This window comes from Opisthocomus hoazin, chromosome 4, assembly GCF_030867145.1.
Source record: "Opisthocomus hoazin isolate bOpiHoa1 chromosome 4, bOpiHoa1.hap1, whole genome shotgun sequence".
Lineage (NCBI taxonomy): Eukaryota > Metazoa > Chordata > Aves > Opisthocomiformes > Opisthocomidae > Opisthocomus > Opisthocomus hoazin.
The window spans coordinates 78,453,814-78,471,624 of record NC_134417.1 but is presented as its reverse complement, the minus strand read 5'-3'; the positions used below and the strand labels follow the sequence as shown (position 1 = coordinate 78,471,624).

General features: G+C 40.6%; 1 protein-coding gene across 4 annotated transcripts in view; it reads left to right on the top strand.

Moving 5' to 3' along the window:
- Positions 1-17,811, top strand: part of NRP1 (neuropilin 1) — a 115,254-nt gene that overhangs the window by 76,984 nt on the left and 20,459 nt on the right. For 2 of the 4 annotated variants that reach the window (XM_075419680.1, XM_075419679.1), the window contains exons 8-12: positions 3,771-3,926; positions 6,740-6,884; positions 8,478-8,809; positions 13,362-13,506; positions 16,456-16,539. In XM_075419680.1, coding sequence (XP_075275795.1) covers positions 3,771-3,926; positions 6,740-6,884; positions 8,478-8,809; positions 13,362-13,506; positions 16,456-16,539 — 862 coding nt within the window. Of the gene's footprint in view, positions 1-3,770; positions 3,927-6,739; positions 6,885-8,477; positions 8,810-13,361; positions 13,507-16,455; positions 16,561-17,811 lie in introns of all 4 variants that reach the window. The other 2 variants (XM_075419678.1, XM_075419676.1) reach the window with 1 other exon arrangement.

Below are 17,811 nucleotides of genomic sequence, written 5' to 3'. Positions count from 1 at the left end.
CTCAACTGGAGGCAACTAGATCTGAGAAAAATGGGTTACCCCTGGTCATATTAACACTTGAAGACCTCTGTGGAGAGGACATGTTAGGGTGACTGGAAATTACACGGGTAGTTGGACTCTATAAGCAGAAGCCTCCAAAAAGCATGAGAACTCCTATCTGTTTGGTGACACAGCTGTACCAAAGCCACTGTCCTTTTGCAACAATTCCTCTGGATAGCATAGTACAGAAGAGCTGTGTCTTACCACAGCTGCATTTCGGTACCTTCAGGTTCCAGTTGTTAATAGCAGTTGATATGGTTGAACGTCAGCTCTGAGCAGTCCCTGTGACATTTAGAATGTGTATTTTATGCACAATTTTGCATTTTACAGAAGGTAAAATTTCAAAAGGCATTGGAAAGAAAACAAAATACGTCACAAAGTGATTAATGAAGGAGAGCTTAACAGCCCCTTAAGATGTGTCATGCAGTTTCCAAGGTAGTCTTCTACATAATTTATTTCTATCACCTCACTTAGAGAAAAAGATTGATAAATTTAGAGCTTGATTTACAGACATACTTAGGCACCACAGAGGGGTGCTCAGGGTTGAAATCCTGTTTGCGTGCACCTGGAGAGGAGCAGTTCCTCTAGAGACTACTGCAGAGAACTGTCAAAGGGAGGCAAATGCTGTAAGCTCTACCTCTCTCCTGGACCTCTGCACTGAGACAGAGTTAGTACTTGAAAACTCCAACCCTTCACTTCTCTGCTGCTTAACCCCACCTTTCTGCTTTGCACTGCTCCTTTCTCACTGATGGAGAAAGATTATTCTTTTTTCCTCGATCAGCTCGTGAGCAAACACCCCCTGGCATGTGGCGGGTCTGGGGTTACAGCTTGCTTTTGTAAGGGGTTTAAAGCTGTGGCACCCAGCTAGGCACTCAAGCCATCAGCCTCCAGGCGCTCCAGGAGAGGAGGTGCTTTTGACATAGTTCCAGTTTTCAAGAAGCACGTAAAGATTTGCTGATCCAAAGAGAGCACATCTACATGAAGAGATGTTGTCCCTAAAGACACGAGGTGCCCCTTTCCTCCTGTACTGTTACACAGTTACTGGAGCCAGGAGCGCTAAAGAGGTTGTCTCTTCCTACCTATAAGCAATAAATTAGAGGCCTTCTCAGAGTTTCTCTCTCTCTCTCTCTCAACTTCTGGCAGGAGAATTTCTGCCTGTCTTTTGAATTCTGACAAGTTTTAGGGATGAAGGTGATGTCTAAATCCTTTGCGTGTTTAGGACTTACTTCTGGGCAGTGGGATAGACGCTGTAGGATATTCAGTACCCCAAGAGTTAAGGGGATATACTGAATAGGAACATTTGGGATTGAGCAAAATTTGGGCATGTTAAGTTCTTTGATGGGACAACCCTGAGTTGTCTGAACGGTCAGTGACTGGTAGCTGCAATTTTTAGCTCAGACATCAACTAATCAAACCTTCCCCTAAACCCCCGATGTTAAATATTAACTTGGCGTGAAATACCTAGAACTCTTGTAACAGGCCATGGCTTGACTTTATTCACAATGAAGTACTTGCTGTATATTAAAAAGCCCCTACTAGAATAATTTCAAATCAGTTGGAACGGTACAGGCTTGGGACCCTAATCATTTCAAAACTGAAGAGCTGTTTCAAATTGTAAGAGAAGCAGATCATTTAAATAACTTAGCTCTGCACTCCCTCAGACTTCCAGATTTTCAAGTACACTTCAGCCTGGAAGTGAATGTGGTATTGGACATAACTCAGTGCAGCACACTTTACAATCAGCAGAGTACAGTTTGGAGAGCATTTGAAGTTAAGCTGAGATTGCTCCGCGCAATGATGCCCAGATTCCCCCATTAACTTTCAGATTGCAACAATCTAACATCTGAGACTCTTTAGTTACTTTAAATCACTTGATTGTTTTTGTGAGTCGGTGCTGGGATTTTTTTTTTTTTAAGACTGAATTTTTTTTATCATGACAAAACAAAATGTTGCAGTATTCCACCCCAAAAGACAAGGGCTAAAATGTTACGTATAGACTTTACCACCCATAAAAACTGGGGCAGGGGCCTTGCCCTGAAAGCTAGTTCTTTCCTTCACAAACAAGGCTGCTATTCTTGTGTTGGAAGACTTCAAAATGCCTTGCATAAGACACAGGCATTGAGAGAGCAGCCAGTCTGTCCTCAATAGCGCTTCCTTCAGCCTTTTGAGAGAGAATGCAGAGCATGTTGATTTAACCGCTCCAGCGCCTTTGGATATATGACATACAACCAGGAAAAAGGATGCCCGTGGGACACGGGACGTATATTCTGTGTACTTTGGAAATAATGAAAAAGCCTGAGACATTCATGGGACATTCACTTGAGAAGGGTTAATTCAACCTATTATTATCCTACTAAATTGTCTGGACAACTGAAGTTGAGTGGAATAAATTACTCTGATTAATATTTTGTGAATAGTGTCATTTTATATTGAAATTGAATAGTTTGCTTAGGAAACAAAGAGGAGGTTCTAGCTGCAGAGAAAGAGGGTGATTAATTTGATTTCAATTGGTTTGTTGTTATGGCTAAAGAAAAGCTGTAAGGAAATGGCAGGTGTTTCAAAGCTGTGGTCACCAACCTGGCTGTGAGAAAGTTTTGTGCCTAGTTTCAGCCATTTGTCATGTGGACTTGTGCACCATGTCAAAGGTTTCTTTTGCCAGCAGAACTAACTTGAGTTGCCACACTCCTGCACCCTACATCAGCCTTCCAGCTATGCCAACACATCTTCTGTGATGCCACATGATGAACTAGATGAGGAAAAGGATCTGGATGACAAATGAATAACTAGGAGAGGGGAAGGTTAACCTGAATCACTTGTCCATTTGGTTGCAGTGTAACTTCATGACAGGAGAAGGAAGTCAGAGGAGTGAAGAAGTGCAAAGGCCACTAACATGCATGCATGTGCACAGCATAGCACTCATTTCTCCAGCAAGTTCAAAATGCCATTATTTTCTAATGAGTGAATTTCACTACATTTGACAGTTGGAACAGAATTATTGCACTTGCATTAAGGCTTCTTTCTGTTTTCTTCAAATACATCATATGGTAGAAGCAACTCATTTGCCTTTTCCCAACAAAATCACACAGTGATTCTTAATTATCTTGTGACTAACTAATACACCACGGGATTCTTTTCTCCTCTTCTGTTTGCAAGTGATGAGCTCCTGGGTTTTAGCAGAATTCTTGTTATCATTCCCTAAGTGCATGACTTTGATATTGTACTACTAAATTTCATGCCATTTCTAACACTCCACTCCTCAGGGTCATTCAGTTCTCACTGCATGACTCTTCCCTGTATTGACAATGCCTTGCAGCTTTGTGTCCTTGCCAAATTTCGTTAGCATCTCTGCAAATAGTTAATGAAAGTATTAAGTAAGACTGTTCACCAGACTGATCCTTGAGGAGCTTCTTTAGTAACTTCTCTGCAGTCTGGTGGGTCCCACTCACGTTGATGGGGTCTCTGATTCCTCCCCCATAGAGGAAAGATAATTTTCTGACATGCGAATAGCCCTCCTGGCTAATGAGGCAAATGTTCCCATCCTCTGTGATGGTACTGTTTACAAAAGAGGAGATTATGGCTATGTTATTATCAATAATACATTGCAATTTCCTTTGTGAAAAATCCTTATTATCTCTGTAAAACATGGGGGGGGGCGGGGGGAGTGTCAGTTCTTCATTACTGTTATGCTCTGAACTGATTGTCCGCACGTCCCAATTCATTCCTTACCACAGGTAGATCTAGGCCTTCTCCGCTTTGTCTCTGGAATTGGGACCCAAGGAGCCATCTCAAAAGAAACAAAGAAAGAATATTACCTGAAAACATACCGCGTAGATGTCAGCTCCAATGGCGAGGACTGGATTACACTGAAGGAGGGAAACAAGCCTGTTGTAAGTCTTTTTCACCCCTCTTTGGCCAAGAAATAGGCAGTTGAACTGTTTGCTTACTATCAGCTCTTAAAAAAAGAGGAATAAGATATCACAGGTTTAATCAGCATGATCAGGGTTAACAAAAGATAGCGATTGTCTCAGTAGTAATGGGCCACAGAAATCATTTATCCAAAGCCTAGAGAAGCTGAAAAGGGTGGAAGGTGCTGCCCCATCTATTGTACCCATCATAATTTGAGTGGTTTGGGTCTCTTCCCTGGAGTGTGCTGCTGTTTCCGAGTTTGCCCGAGATTTTCCATGTGACTTTGAGAAAACCATTATGGGAACCTTTTAAAAAATGTATATGTCCCTTAACTGCAATGAAGCTCTGGATATGCCGTGTGTCAGCACCTCAGCTCCCTGTGCATAGCCATGCTGTCTTGCAGGAGTGCTAGCAAGTCATTAGTAGTTTGTTAGACTTCCAAGCATCTCAGTGATGGGGGTCATGCAGACAGATAATTAGGCACATCTTTCCATCCTTATAGATTTTTATCACCTTTCCATTTATCAGCGGATTTGCTCTCTGCGACCTCTCAATGAAACAGCTTTAGACACTCAGAAGAAAAATCTTCATTATCCGCTACCATGAGCATAAAACTCGTTACTGAGAAGTCAAATCTGCTCCAACTCTCACATGAATACTCCCACTGAGGCTGTGCTTCCCTTCCCACCTCACTCAGGATGTGCCCAGGAGCAGCATCCCCAGAGGCTGCCAGGGGCTGATGCAACTGGAAAGGCTTTGTGGTACCTCCCTTCAAAATAGCTTTTTTGTGACCTTCCTGTGAAGACCCAGAAGAGCTGTGTAATATTAAACTTTATCAGTGTAACCATATCTAGCTCTAAACATTTGGTTACTGGTTTGTCCCCGATTCGTCTGTAAGTGCTGTGCCAAGTCCACTACATTTATCTAATCAAAATGGTAGCAGCACTCTGTAAAACAATAAAAAAGGAACGCTGAAAGCTTCTCTTTGACAGGTATTATCCTGGTTTTACAGAGAAAGAACTTTAGAAGGTCAAATGCCACAATGTGGGCACTGTGTAATGATGTATAAAGGTACAATAACTGACTTGCCCAGAGTCACAAGAGGAGCCAACGCTGTGGCTGGTATGAGACACAGGGTTTCCTGGCTCTGGTTCCCGTAATCTGAACAAATGCCTCTTTCAAAATCAGACCATGCCTGATTTTCATTACCAACTTCAATTTGTAAACTCTCCAAGAGTGTATTTTACATGAGTTTCTATTGTATGTGCTGTCCTTAATTAGTGAGAACACTTCCTAAACCTGTGTTATTTGTTCAAAGGGCTTATAAAAAAATCAGGTTTCTAAAATGGCAATATTTTACTATTGAACAGGACAAGAAAAAACTACACACCAGTCTCCCTCTGATATTTTTGTCCAGATGAAAAGTTAAGGAGACTTGGCTACTGAAGGAACAACAAAAGCAGGCAGCCGCAGATCTCTCCAAGTCAGCTTGACACGAGTGTTGTGCTAACCACATACAAGGAGCTGTGTGCTTTTGAGAAAAGACTCATTTCCTCTGTCAGATACAGACCTTGAGAAAACTACAGCAGGTCCTCCCAGAGAAAAAAAAGTTGCTGAAAAGAAACGTAGATCCATTTAAAATCTCTTGCTAGATATGAAACTCCTATATTAGGTTACTTGAGATAGAACTGAGCTTGATGAGTTGACAGCTGTGTGCTGCTGGCCTCCGCTCCAAACTAACGCGGCTATTGCAAGTAACAAACAGGAAAGTAGGCAGTGTGTGTAAGAAATGGGAGACTCTCTCATAAAAGGACAGGGGTTTGTATCCATGGAAAACAACAGGAAATTGGTCCTCTCTACGTGAGGAAGAAGCAGGAAACTGAATCACCTTCTTTGGATGCGAACATTGCAAGGTTTCGGCCCTGCGAGGAAGGAGCGCGTCTGCAGCATCCTCAACATGAAAGCGCAGCACAGTCCCGTCCCTTCTTGTGGAAGTCTCATTGTTCATCTAATTTGACTGTCAGCCTCAGGGGATGCAGAGAAAATCTTAGAGCCTGCTATGTAGATTTTAAATAGACTTCCATCTCAGTATGCAAAGAGAAAGAAAGTCTGAGTACCTGTTAGAAAGGATTTAAAAACGGAAGGTTAACAAAACAAGGTTTGCACGATACACTCTGCAGAACTCTTAAGCCCAAGGGCAGCAAAATAATACATGTTTTTATCCTAACGCTATATAGGATTTTTAGATAGTCTAACTGAAAACCAAACCTTTGAGCCTGAGGTTCTGTAGCTTTTTGCATCATTCTGTGAGTGTATAATGAATAAAACTGCCCTAATGGAGCACTGAGGGATTCCTCCAGGACACAGCAGTCCTTGGGTGGCAAAGACCAGTGTATGTCCTTCCTGCATACAGATCTGGGCATTAGGAATACCTCCAAATAGGTAGGGAGGGGACAGACCCTTCGTGCACTCAGGTGAGCTCCTGCTTGCAAGATGGCCCCTGAGCTCTCCTGGTCTGCTCTGCAGCATTATGGTGTGTTACGGGACTCTGCAGGTGGCAAGTGTTTTTTAGTATCATCAACACCTTACATCTTCTTTTTTCCTCCCCAAGGAAAGCTTATCTGTCTGCAAAAATTGTGCTAGGATTTTAATGAAAGAGTTCCCTCTCCATCTCATCCCTCCAAAACAACCCTGCTTAGACCTTGTATCGCAACTATCTGTAAAAAAACTCCGAATTATAAACACCATTTAAGAGAAAGACTAACAAGTATATACTTTTTCTTTCCACACAAAGGTATTTCAAGGGAATAGCAATCCCACTGAGGTTGTTTACAGACCTTTTGCCAAACCAGTTTTAACACGGTTTGTGAGAATTAGACCTGTGTCTTGGGAAAATGGAGTATCACTGAGATTTGAAGTTTACGGCTGCAAGATAACAGGTAGGTCTTGGGAACCATTTTAAAACCAAGGCAATTAATGTGCCTATGCTGTGGGCTTTATTTTTATGAGTGAAATGCATCTTCACTATTTCCACTCTGGTCTGAATGTTGAAATGTGAAAAAAAAAATCATAAAATAAAACACAACAACCTAAACATCCAGTGTTATCTGAATGTTGTGCTGGCGCTACATTTTAGGTGTTCAGCTTTAAAAAGTGAAAAAAATAACGTTTAATTACTTTTCTTGCAATTATTTTACAGCTCCATGCAAAATACCTGAGATGATACACAGATGTTTTTCAAATTGTCGTCTTGTTTTGCTTTCCTAACCCTCCAGTCCCTCTCTCTCATGCCTGCTATTTGTAGGTAGTTTTCAGCAGGTTTCCCAAGGAACATACATACATAACTACATTTAAAAGCAGCGCAAGGTACAGATACTTAGATCTGAAGCCTGTTCAAGCAACTAGGCATACATGGCCAGGTTCCCACTAGTGATCAGTACTGGAATGTGTCTCCTTTATATCACATAGTTAACTACCGAAATAGCTGTCCAAAGTGCTTTCTGAAGTAACAGCAAAAGACATTCATTATCATCAAAATATTATCTTGACAAAAATAAAAGAGGCAGGAATTTTTTTAGAAGCCCTTTTTTTTCTAGTTTTAGAATTCCCGTAACTCCTACAAAATGGATGTGGTTTTATATGTAAAGTAAAAATACAACAAGTTATAGATTAAAGAAAAGGTTAATGATGTAATATTTTTTACAAAGCTGATTTTTCTAAAAAATATCTAGTGTGATTTTATTGCACTTAATGCAGTTCATTGGCACTAATCTGTAGTAGTTCTTGAGATTTTTTTTTCCCTTAAGATGTTTCTTTAGCGTTCAAAATCTTTCTCAGGACTGGTTTCTATACAACAGGAAAACAAAATTACTGATTACTGTGTTCTAGGCTTCCAGATCATTCTACGAAATCTTTTCACTTTAGATAAAGGTAATGTTAGCAGAACTGCTGTTACATTCTATATTGGAAATCTTCATTCCTTGTTAGCAGCTTTTCCTACTTATAATTTATATCTAGCTGGGACCATAAAAGAAGTGACTATTTAGCTTCTGTTTCATCTGAAAAACCCTGAGAGACTAAAGAAATACAATAGGAAAATCTGAAGTACGGCAAAAAATTATATTTTACAGAATGTATGAAAGATTTCCTTTTCCAATGTTACCACAGTTAAGCAACCTGCAACCAGGTTTTGGGTGATTTTGGAAATTTTCTCTAGAGAAATATTCACAAATTCGGATGTGACCCTGCACTCTTTGCCTTAGCAAGAAGAATAGAAAACAAGAATAGAACAGGACTTTCTGATCCTTTTGGTTCCCATCAAGCCAGGAATACTTGTGGTATTTTGGTACTTCCTGCCAAAACTAGGATGTGCAACTTTGAACAAATGAAAATCATATAAAAATCCAAAAAGATTATTTTGGATCTAAGAAAGACAGAAATAATTGGTTATGATAGTTGAACTGACTGATATGTCCTGTTTCTGTTTTGGTGCTTGTTCAGGTTAACTCTTTATTTGTTTTTTTTCTCTGTAGATTACCCTTGCTCTGGGATGCTGGGTATGGTGTCTGGGCTCATTCCTGACTCTCAGATTACTGCATCTACTCAAGTTGATCGAAACTGGATCCCAGAAAATGCTCGCCTCATTACAAGCCGTTCAGGTTGGGCGCTGCCACCAACTACTCATCCATACACAAACGAATGGCTCCAAATTGACCTTGGTGAAGAAAAAATAGTGAGGGGCATAATTGTCCAAGGAGGCAAGCACCGAGAAAACAAAGTATTCATGAAAAAATTCAAAATTGGCTACAGCAACAATGGATCGGATTGGAAAATGGTCATGGATTCCAGCAAGAAAAAGATAAAGGTAAGGAGGAAAGAGCTGCACTAAAAAAAAGTTGCATTAAAAAAAGAGCGTGCATTAATTTTTTACACATCCATCTCTGACCTTAGAAAAGGCACACAGTTGGGATGACACCAAGCAGGAGGACTCCTAGGGCAGCAACGCTGAAGGGATCCTGTGGGAACGGCACCGTGCCTGAGGGCAGGAGCAAGCCTTAGGATATTCACCTCTGCGCAAAAGCTTTATTTATTTAACAGCTAGTTCAAACTTGATTTCTGACAATGGTGGTGTGCCTCTGTGGCCCTTAGGTTACTGCAAAATCCCATGCAATGGTAATATGCAACGCTGCCAAAAAAGTAGATGTCCCTCTGTAGCTTTTGCACTGGCACTGAATGAACTTATTTGAGACGCTGGATGATTTTTTCCTTCGCTTCTTTTTTGTCTGAGCTGTAGAATGAGAACGGTGTTATTTAACTCAATAGGGTACCTGCTGGATTTCTAATCCTGTAGACTGCTTAGAGAGCTTCACAGGCTCTCTGTAATGGTCTGATCCAAGTCTCTCCAAAAGCAAGTGATGGAGTTTTTGACATGTTATCCCATCCCAAGTGAAAAGTACTTTCACACGGTCACAAGTGAAGCATCTTGGAGGTTGCTTGGGAATAAAGGGCAGCTGGTTCAGAAGTTCAAGCAGAAACTGCAAGACATTTACGGAGGAGAGCCAAATGAATCGCTGGGTTAGAAAATGAGTGTGACCCAGAAAAGTTTCTGGAAATGTACCTAGTTCGGTTTGTCTTCGAATGTATGCTTTTCAGGGCATAAATTGCACTGAGTGTTTAGCCTGCTTACCCCAAATACCATTCACTAGGTCTTAGATCCCATTATACTATCATTGCTCATAAAGTGCATTTTTGCCTCAAAAGGCACAACTGTTTTTTAGTCGTACTACACTGTTCGTTGAGGAAACCAGTGGACACACAGTCCTGTTCATGAACTGGTGCTGCAATACTGGGACAATCAGGGATTCATACACCAAAATGTGCCCTCAAAAAGCAAATCAGTGCGGTGCTTGGCAGATGGGAATCCTGAGAGTTGCTCTGTATCTTATCTGCATTAGTCTGAAAATTAGATGTAAAAGCTGTTTCACTATGTAGACTCATCCATTGGGCAAACCTGTGTTTCCTTAAAGGAAAAGCTGAGTGGGCCCTGGATGTAGCTTTTCCAGGCACTTTTGGTAAATATTGGACTTCATTCTCTCCTGTTTTAATCTCACTGAATATGTCTGCATTTTCTCACTTCTCATCGCTTTTCATCATTTGTTTTGGGGATTAAAACTAAATGAATTCAGCCTTTGCAGTCAGCTCCTTTCTCTTGTTACCACGAGTTTTGACTTCATCATAAAGTGTGAAGAGAGTGTAAATCAACAATGGGATCTAACCATTCTCTTTTTAAAATAGATGTTGTTTTGACATGTACTTCTACACTGTGGCTCAATGAGGGAAAAAAATAATGCCATATGCTTTCAAAGCAGTGAGCCGTCTGCTGCATGGCTTTCTGTTTTCTAATACAAGCACTTGCCATCATTGTCAGAAGTTAGCAGTTTGACAAGAAAACTAGTGTGCTAACTAAAACGCGCTGAGCCCATCCTCAGCTTTCATCACTACCAGAAATTAACTTTCAAGATTAATGGAATGGGGAGGGCTGGAATTCAAATCTCTTGTGGCATAATTATAATCCTTCTCAAAAATTCAAGACATTTAATAAACTTGCTTCCAAAGCACAAATTTGCTTTAAAGAAAATCAGATAAATGCTATGATTTGGGAGTCTGAGAGTTTTAAAATGTTAATACTGAAATGCAGTATTTTTACATGTAAGTGGAGCTGGATGGGACAGAACACAATAATGAGTCACAGCAGGAATGTGGATTGGAAACAGCCCTGTTATATGAAATGAAACACGTCGTTTCACTTGGTTAAAGTTTTGACTTTCAATAAACAAACAACTGCATTTTAGGAAAAGCAAGAGCAATGACAAGCTAAACGTAACAACAGAATATGTCCAACGGATGAAACATCACCTTGTTTACCAACATGATCTTGGTATCTGCAGCTCCTGTCACGAAGACTACCATAAGTTTTTCCTCTGTGGCTGACCCAATTTTTGCTATTTTTGAATGTGCAGAAAGTTTCTCCCTCTAGCCTAGCTCAAGCACTCAAAGGAATCACTCAAATCCTCGAACAACCACGCAGAACCCCATTTTCATCTCAAGATACAATTTGCATTTCTCCTCCATAGTCTTACTCAGGCTTACTCCATAAAGTCATCTTTCTCTTTCATACTTCTTTTGTTCTTCCACTTACCTACTGATGACGATTCTCGGGTTTTTTACACCTCCTCTCATCATTTCTGGTACAAGAAACTTCTGATTATCCTGCCATTTGGAACAACCTTTTTAGATTTTTCTGCCATGTTTATTTTGATTTGAAAAGATAGTAGGAAGAATTTTTTTTCTCTCGCCAGTTTAGCTTCTCTTTCATTTAGCTATTATTTGTTATAAATTATCTTTGTAATGAAGTAAAGCAATTTGTGACATACCTTGTATAAAAGACACTCACAAAGTGAAGTTTTACTGTATACTCCTCTCTCCTCCCCCACAAAGAATATCAGTACATGTTTTAAATGAACAGTCAAAATTGAATCACAGGCAGCTCCGCACTACAAAGGACAATGATTCAATATAATTATGATTCAATATAATTCTAGATGCCTATTGAATTCTAATGTCTATGTGTCAGTACTCCAGTACTGATGTCTTTTATAAAACAGTTTTCATTATTATATGTTGCTATTAAGACTACTATTAAAAAGGAAGCAAGGATTCCTCAGATACATGTGTCTGTCTACTTTTTATGCATAAAATGGCATTCATTCTTTCTTATATGGTAGGTAGCTTTTCTGATCATTTGCACTATATTGCTATTCAAATATAATAATATGTAATTGCATGTTAATTAGATCTGACAGGTTATCTACATGTAAATACTTGACAACTGTCTTCCAAGCACTGGCAGAACACCAGGTCAACCAGTGCCCCTTGAAGCCGCCTTGGAGGTACACTGTCCTCTAGGAAATAGGAGCAGAAGCATTAATGTCGAAATTATTTTTTTAATTTAATTGGTCATAGTCTCCTATCATTATTGGGTTTTGTGACTGACACTCTAAACAACGCCCAGAAGGGGTTTTGGACCATTGGTTCATAATACAGAGGTGTACAGTACAAACAAGCAAAGCTTTTAGGACTGCACTGAAAATACAAGCAACAATCAATTTTACCTACACTGTTCTTGTGCTGTGGGAAATACAGCTTTTCCCGTGTACTCTGTTTTATCTTCCCCCAGATCAATAGGAGGAGTTCACTGCAGTTTGGGTTTGATCCAAAATGAAGGACATCTGGTGGTTTCTTCCTGAAGAAGGCTTCAGGCTTCTAAGCTTAGTTGGAAGTATCTTATAAATAGCATTTCTAACCCCGAATTCGAACTCCAGTTCAAAGAATATGTTTTATAATGTTTTGCCATTTAACTAATTCATACAAAAGAAAAGGTGAAAATATTACTTTGACTTCATTGTTACATACATTTTCATATTTTGTACATTAGAGTATTATCTATGTGATATTCTGAAGTCATTTTTTTACTGTAAAATAGGGCAAAAATAACTCATTTTGCCTATCTTGTGCTATAAACCCTTCATGGCAAGGACTGTTTCTTTGTGCACTTAATTCATTCTAAGGACCAATCATCTCCGTGGAGGCACCTGAGGTATTGCTCTAAGTACAAATTATCACTTGTTCTATATGCAAAAGATCACTGACAAGAGAAGCTGAAGGTATCAAACAAATGCCATTGAGAGCCGTATTATGGCTGAAGAACCCAGAGTGCAACTCAGAGAAGAGATTTTTGTCTGAAATGCACATTTGCTGACCTGCCTTGCCCGCTAGATTATATTGCAGTTTTGTCAGGAAGCAGCTTTCTTCTTTCTTTCTTTCTTTCTATTCTTATTCAATAGCAGGCTCACTGGAAGAACTCTTGCAGCTACTGTTCCTGGAGTTTAATTTATGCCTTTTGAAATAACTATAACTTGTGAAACTCTGTCACTGAGGGAAATCAGATTGAAATTTTCTCTTGAATAGTTGGATTATTATTGTAACCACTTAAAAGGTGACAGGATCTTCACCTCAGCCATTTTTTTTCCCTGAGAAGTGTTGAAAATGTCACCCAGTTAAACCCCAGATCAGAGCGTCATTTAAAAACATGTCTCATTAAACACTCAGCTCTTGTTATGACCCTGATGGACTGGTTGCTACTGAGTTTATGAAAAATGAAATGCATTACTTTTCTGAGAAGCTTTAACTATGTATTTTCCATTCTCATTTAGGATAGGAATGCTTGACACTTATTAAGCAGTTAGAATCTGGCCCACTTCTCACCTAATTCAATGACTAGAGAATGAAGGGGAAAAGATGAGTGTTGACAATAGTTTTGGTTTTTTTTAACAACTAGAATTTGTCATGCTTTGCAGACTTTTGAAGGCAACACCAACTATGACACGCCTGAACTGCGGACTTTTGAACCTGTATCGACAAGATTCATCCGCGTCTACCCCGAGAGAGCCACACATGGAGGACTGGGGCTGCGAATGGAGCTGCTGGGCTGTGAACTTGAAGGTAATTGCTCTGCTAGAGATGAATGCACTTTATTATTTTCATAAATACATTCTCCACTTGGACTACTGATGAACACTGCTGTGTCTGTACAGGCAGCACGTCAGACTCTCACTTCTGTGACTGTCATTAGTGCTGTTTCTTGGCCTAATCAGTTCCTTCTCTGCAGACATTTGAATATGCCAAAGGCACAATATTATTCTTTCTCCCATTCCTTTGTTGAATCACAGTGATACTCTCCACCACATGGTTTTCTGTTCCCTTGAGCAGCCTTATGATTATACTTTTGAGAAGCATAGAGCTATTAGGCAACAATAAAGACAGGAACTTACATTTTATGTTACCATGATACAACCCTGGAAGAGATGTTTTCTGAGAATGCAGAGGGAGCTTTGCACTAAGTCTAGCAGTTATGTCCCTTGCTCCTTCATCGGACGTGAAAGTCACACCAGACACTATGGTGGGCAATGATTACTTGGCTGCACAGGCTCTTTGCTGTTCCTTTTTGGGGGATGGAGGGGGCCTCTTTCTTCCTTACTAAGCTTTAATTTTGCAAGGATATGTAGGAGATGAAAGACCAGGAAAAGCAAAGTTTGGACATTTATCCTTGGACTGTGACATGAAGTAAATCTTTGATTCTTGTTGTATAAACAATAATTATTTAACTTCATAGGTAACTACAGATAACACTACGTGAATTTCACAATTTTTTTCTGATGGATGATGGTATAGCGGCTTGGCTTATAAACCACACAGCTTAACAATACACAGAATAACAAATGGTGTTATTCTGGGTTTCATGTGCTACCTTGTATAGAAGTAGCTGAGCAGGCTCCCAAGATGAACGGAACTGACTGCTCTGCCTCCATTTCTTTCTCACCATTTCTTCGCCAAGGCGGAAGAGTGGGAGGCATTTGCTGTGAGAACTGATGAGTTCTGTGTTGTTTTTTAGTGAAGGCCAAACTGAAAAAGTATGCTTTTTACTTAGCCCGGAAAGTGGGGAGGTTGGAAATACTTCTTAGTTCCTGCAGGAAGTCCTCATTTCCTGTGGGAATACTTAGTTTCTGCTAACTATTGTGCTACTTGCTCAGAAAAAAAGAAAACCCAGCACCTGCCTCATGTAAACTCACAACCTGTGGGCAAAGTCCTTTGGCCACAGGGCTCCTGTAGCCACCTAGACATCAATAAGTGAGTCCATGGACCACCTTAGAAGAACACATTGCTCAGTGAGATGGAGGAGCCAAAGAGGAGACTGACCAGGCAGAACATGTTTGCTTTTAGGCAAACAGCAACAGTGAATACAATTTTTGCCTGGGGAACATCTGCTTGCATTTGTCTTTCTGTTATGGTATACTTTCGAAGGGTGCTTACCTGTAGGTCACCCACGGACAGGTGAAGTCAATTCCCATTTACCCATGGGAGAAGCACTGTAAGAAAACTTTGTCATATAACTGTATCTTAAGGAGGGAGTTGAATGAAGAGAAGTCACTTGAGATTTACTGAGGAGGAAAGGAGTTGAGATGAGAAGAGTGGAGGTAGGCACAGACAGGAGCAGAAATAAGATCTCCAGCAGTAATAGGCAAGGAGAAGTTTTGCATGCTCAAAGCATCCCAGGGGGGCTTATATGAAATGATGGCAGAGATGTAGGCAAGCTTGAGGCTATACAGGGGCATGAAGGTTGAGATGAGAAACTTAACTCGATGTAGAAATCTAGAGGGAGCTCCCAGAGGGGTTTTTTAAGAGATGTGGGGGAACAGACCCTCTGCATAATTCATAATAGGTGCAGAACTGTTTCTTTAACTAGGGCCAGATTTTACCTGTAAAGCATAGGTCAGGGTCCTAAAGAGCCATATTTCATCCCTGAATAAAGCTACTTCAGAAACTACCATCCCTCCTGCCATTTTCAGGCCAAGAATTCAATGCGTAAGATCTTATGTGGCCAGCAGACTCTGGAGGCAGCAGAAGGGCAAAGAAGAGTCGGAGAAAGGGATGCATTACTGCATGGCTTATGATGAGAGTAAAACATTGTTAATGAAAATAACAGTAGGTGAGAACAGACAAAAGCCTGGATCACATTCCCAGTCTGGTTATCTTAGGACAGGGAACTGTATTTGCAGCATAAAACATAAACCTAAACATAACACCAAGTACCTGCATTCTGATTTTCCAGATGTGGCATGTTTTGCAGATACTGGGGTATAAATATATTTTCTGGCATCTTGCACAAATCTCAAGCTTTTAACTGTAATAACAAAGGTCAGACTTTTATTGGTTACTCAGCAGCTACCGGAAAGTCATCACCAATGAGAAGCAAGCAGGTGGCTGGGGCGGGTGACTGGCATCACTGATGTCTTATTTATAACTTCAACAAAAACAAAAGAAACTCCTTCCAGAGCTCCTCATTGATCACAAAGTGATTCTACATCCCACTGCCTTCCTGCCGCTGTTACTAGGACTCTGCTCAGACATTTTCTCTCTTACATGTGCTCTGCAGAGAGGTTTCTCCAGCAATGTGGTGGGTGCTGGAGAATTACCACCCTGAGCACGCACCCCTCCTGCTCCTCTGTACCGGCCCGCTCACAGGCACTTTGGCCTGCAACAAAATGATGGGTTTTCTACCCTCCCTAAGCCTCCTGTTCTGCCTTGCCAGGCTTTTGCTGTTCATTGGTAGGAACAACAAACACTTGTCAGCCAGTGAATAGGCAGTCCAGGGCTTTGCTGTCCAACTCCACGCAGGCCTTGAGCTCAGATACAGCAGAGTGCCTTGGCACAAGGAGGCAGAACAGATACATCCCATTGCAAAGAAATACTAACTAACCTGCTAAGTAGAGTTGTTCCTTTCCTCAGATACAACACATGAAGACAGCATATGGTGCGCATCAAAATGTTAGTGCCAATTGCATGCTGATTCTCCAACACATGTTTTAACTGAACGACTGGATTTTATTTCAGCTCCTACGGCTGTCCCTACCGTTTCTGAAGGCAAACCCATGGATGAGTGTGATGATGACCAGGCAAACTGTCACAGTGGCACAGGTGATGACTACCAACTGACAGGTGCAGAAACCATCCTCATTCCATTGCAGCTTCATTGTAGCTCATATCCATCATCAGTAACCAGCTAAACATTTGCACTGATTTAATCACTCAGCATAAATGGACTTTGGTATGCAGTTCGTATTGTCAGTGCTGTCAAAACATAGGCATCTGCCTTTAACATATGACAATACTTTTGATTGTTTTCTCAGCTATGTAATTTTTGAAGCAAATAATAGTGACTAGCTGGGAGAGAGGGCAATTTTTTTGAGCAGGAATTGTGTCTAATCAAATGTCCTAATCAAACTTTCTCTTATGAAGAAAAAAGCTGGACAAATCTTTTGAGGTTTATTGTCTGAGATTGAAGAACTCAAAATATTGTTTAGGTTCAAGATACGTATACACTTCCAAAATTCAGTGTAGGACTCAAATCTCTGCCCCAAACCTTTCCCAAACAGAAACAAAGCAGACTTGTTTCACCAAAGCATACTCACACATATACCCCCAGAACTATTTCCATGAGCTTCCCCACCAACACTACATTACAGCCACAGAGGGGCTGATGTTCTCCACGGTGCCATAACTAGCAGAAAAATAGGAGGGAGAGACATAACATAGTCTGCATCTGGAACAGAGGAAACTTGCTAGTTTTCATATTCTCCCACTTTAGCACAGAACCACTGTCCTTCTGAGAGAGCTTACACTGCGCCACTACAGTTTTGATCTCTTCTTGGAGGTCACTTGCTCCACAAAGCTCTGGGCCTCTTTGATGAGATCTTCCTGTAGCAGATCTATACATCTACAGTAATTGAGCTTATTTTTGGACACAGCGACACAAGTTATTTCATCACTGCTCCCTGCTTGTGCTTATCTAATAAATGTTTATTGCTTCTTATATCCATGATATAAAATAGCATTAAAATCTGGCAATAGCTGTCCAAGGGGACATTGGGAAACCTTAGATAAGAGATTGGCGTTTTGGGAGCAGCCAAGTAGAACATCTGACAGCAGATACAAATAAAAGTGCAGTTTCAGCATCAAACACTTTCTGAGCTTTGCCAATGTCTCCTGTAAATGCATGTCGCAAATCATAAATTGAAAAACAATTCTTGAGTGGAAAAGACACTGCATGGTCACTGTCACTGCTTTTCAAATCAGCATCCCAGATGAATCTTACTCTTTTTGTAAACAGCCATGCAGGGAGTCTGATGAAACGGTCTGTATTGTGTCAAGGTAGCCCACAAAGCTTTCAGTGTTACTAAAAATGGTAAT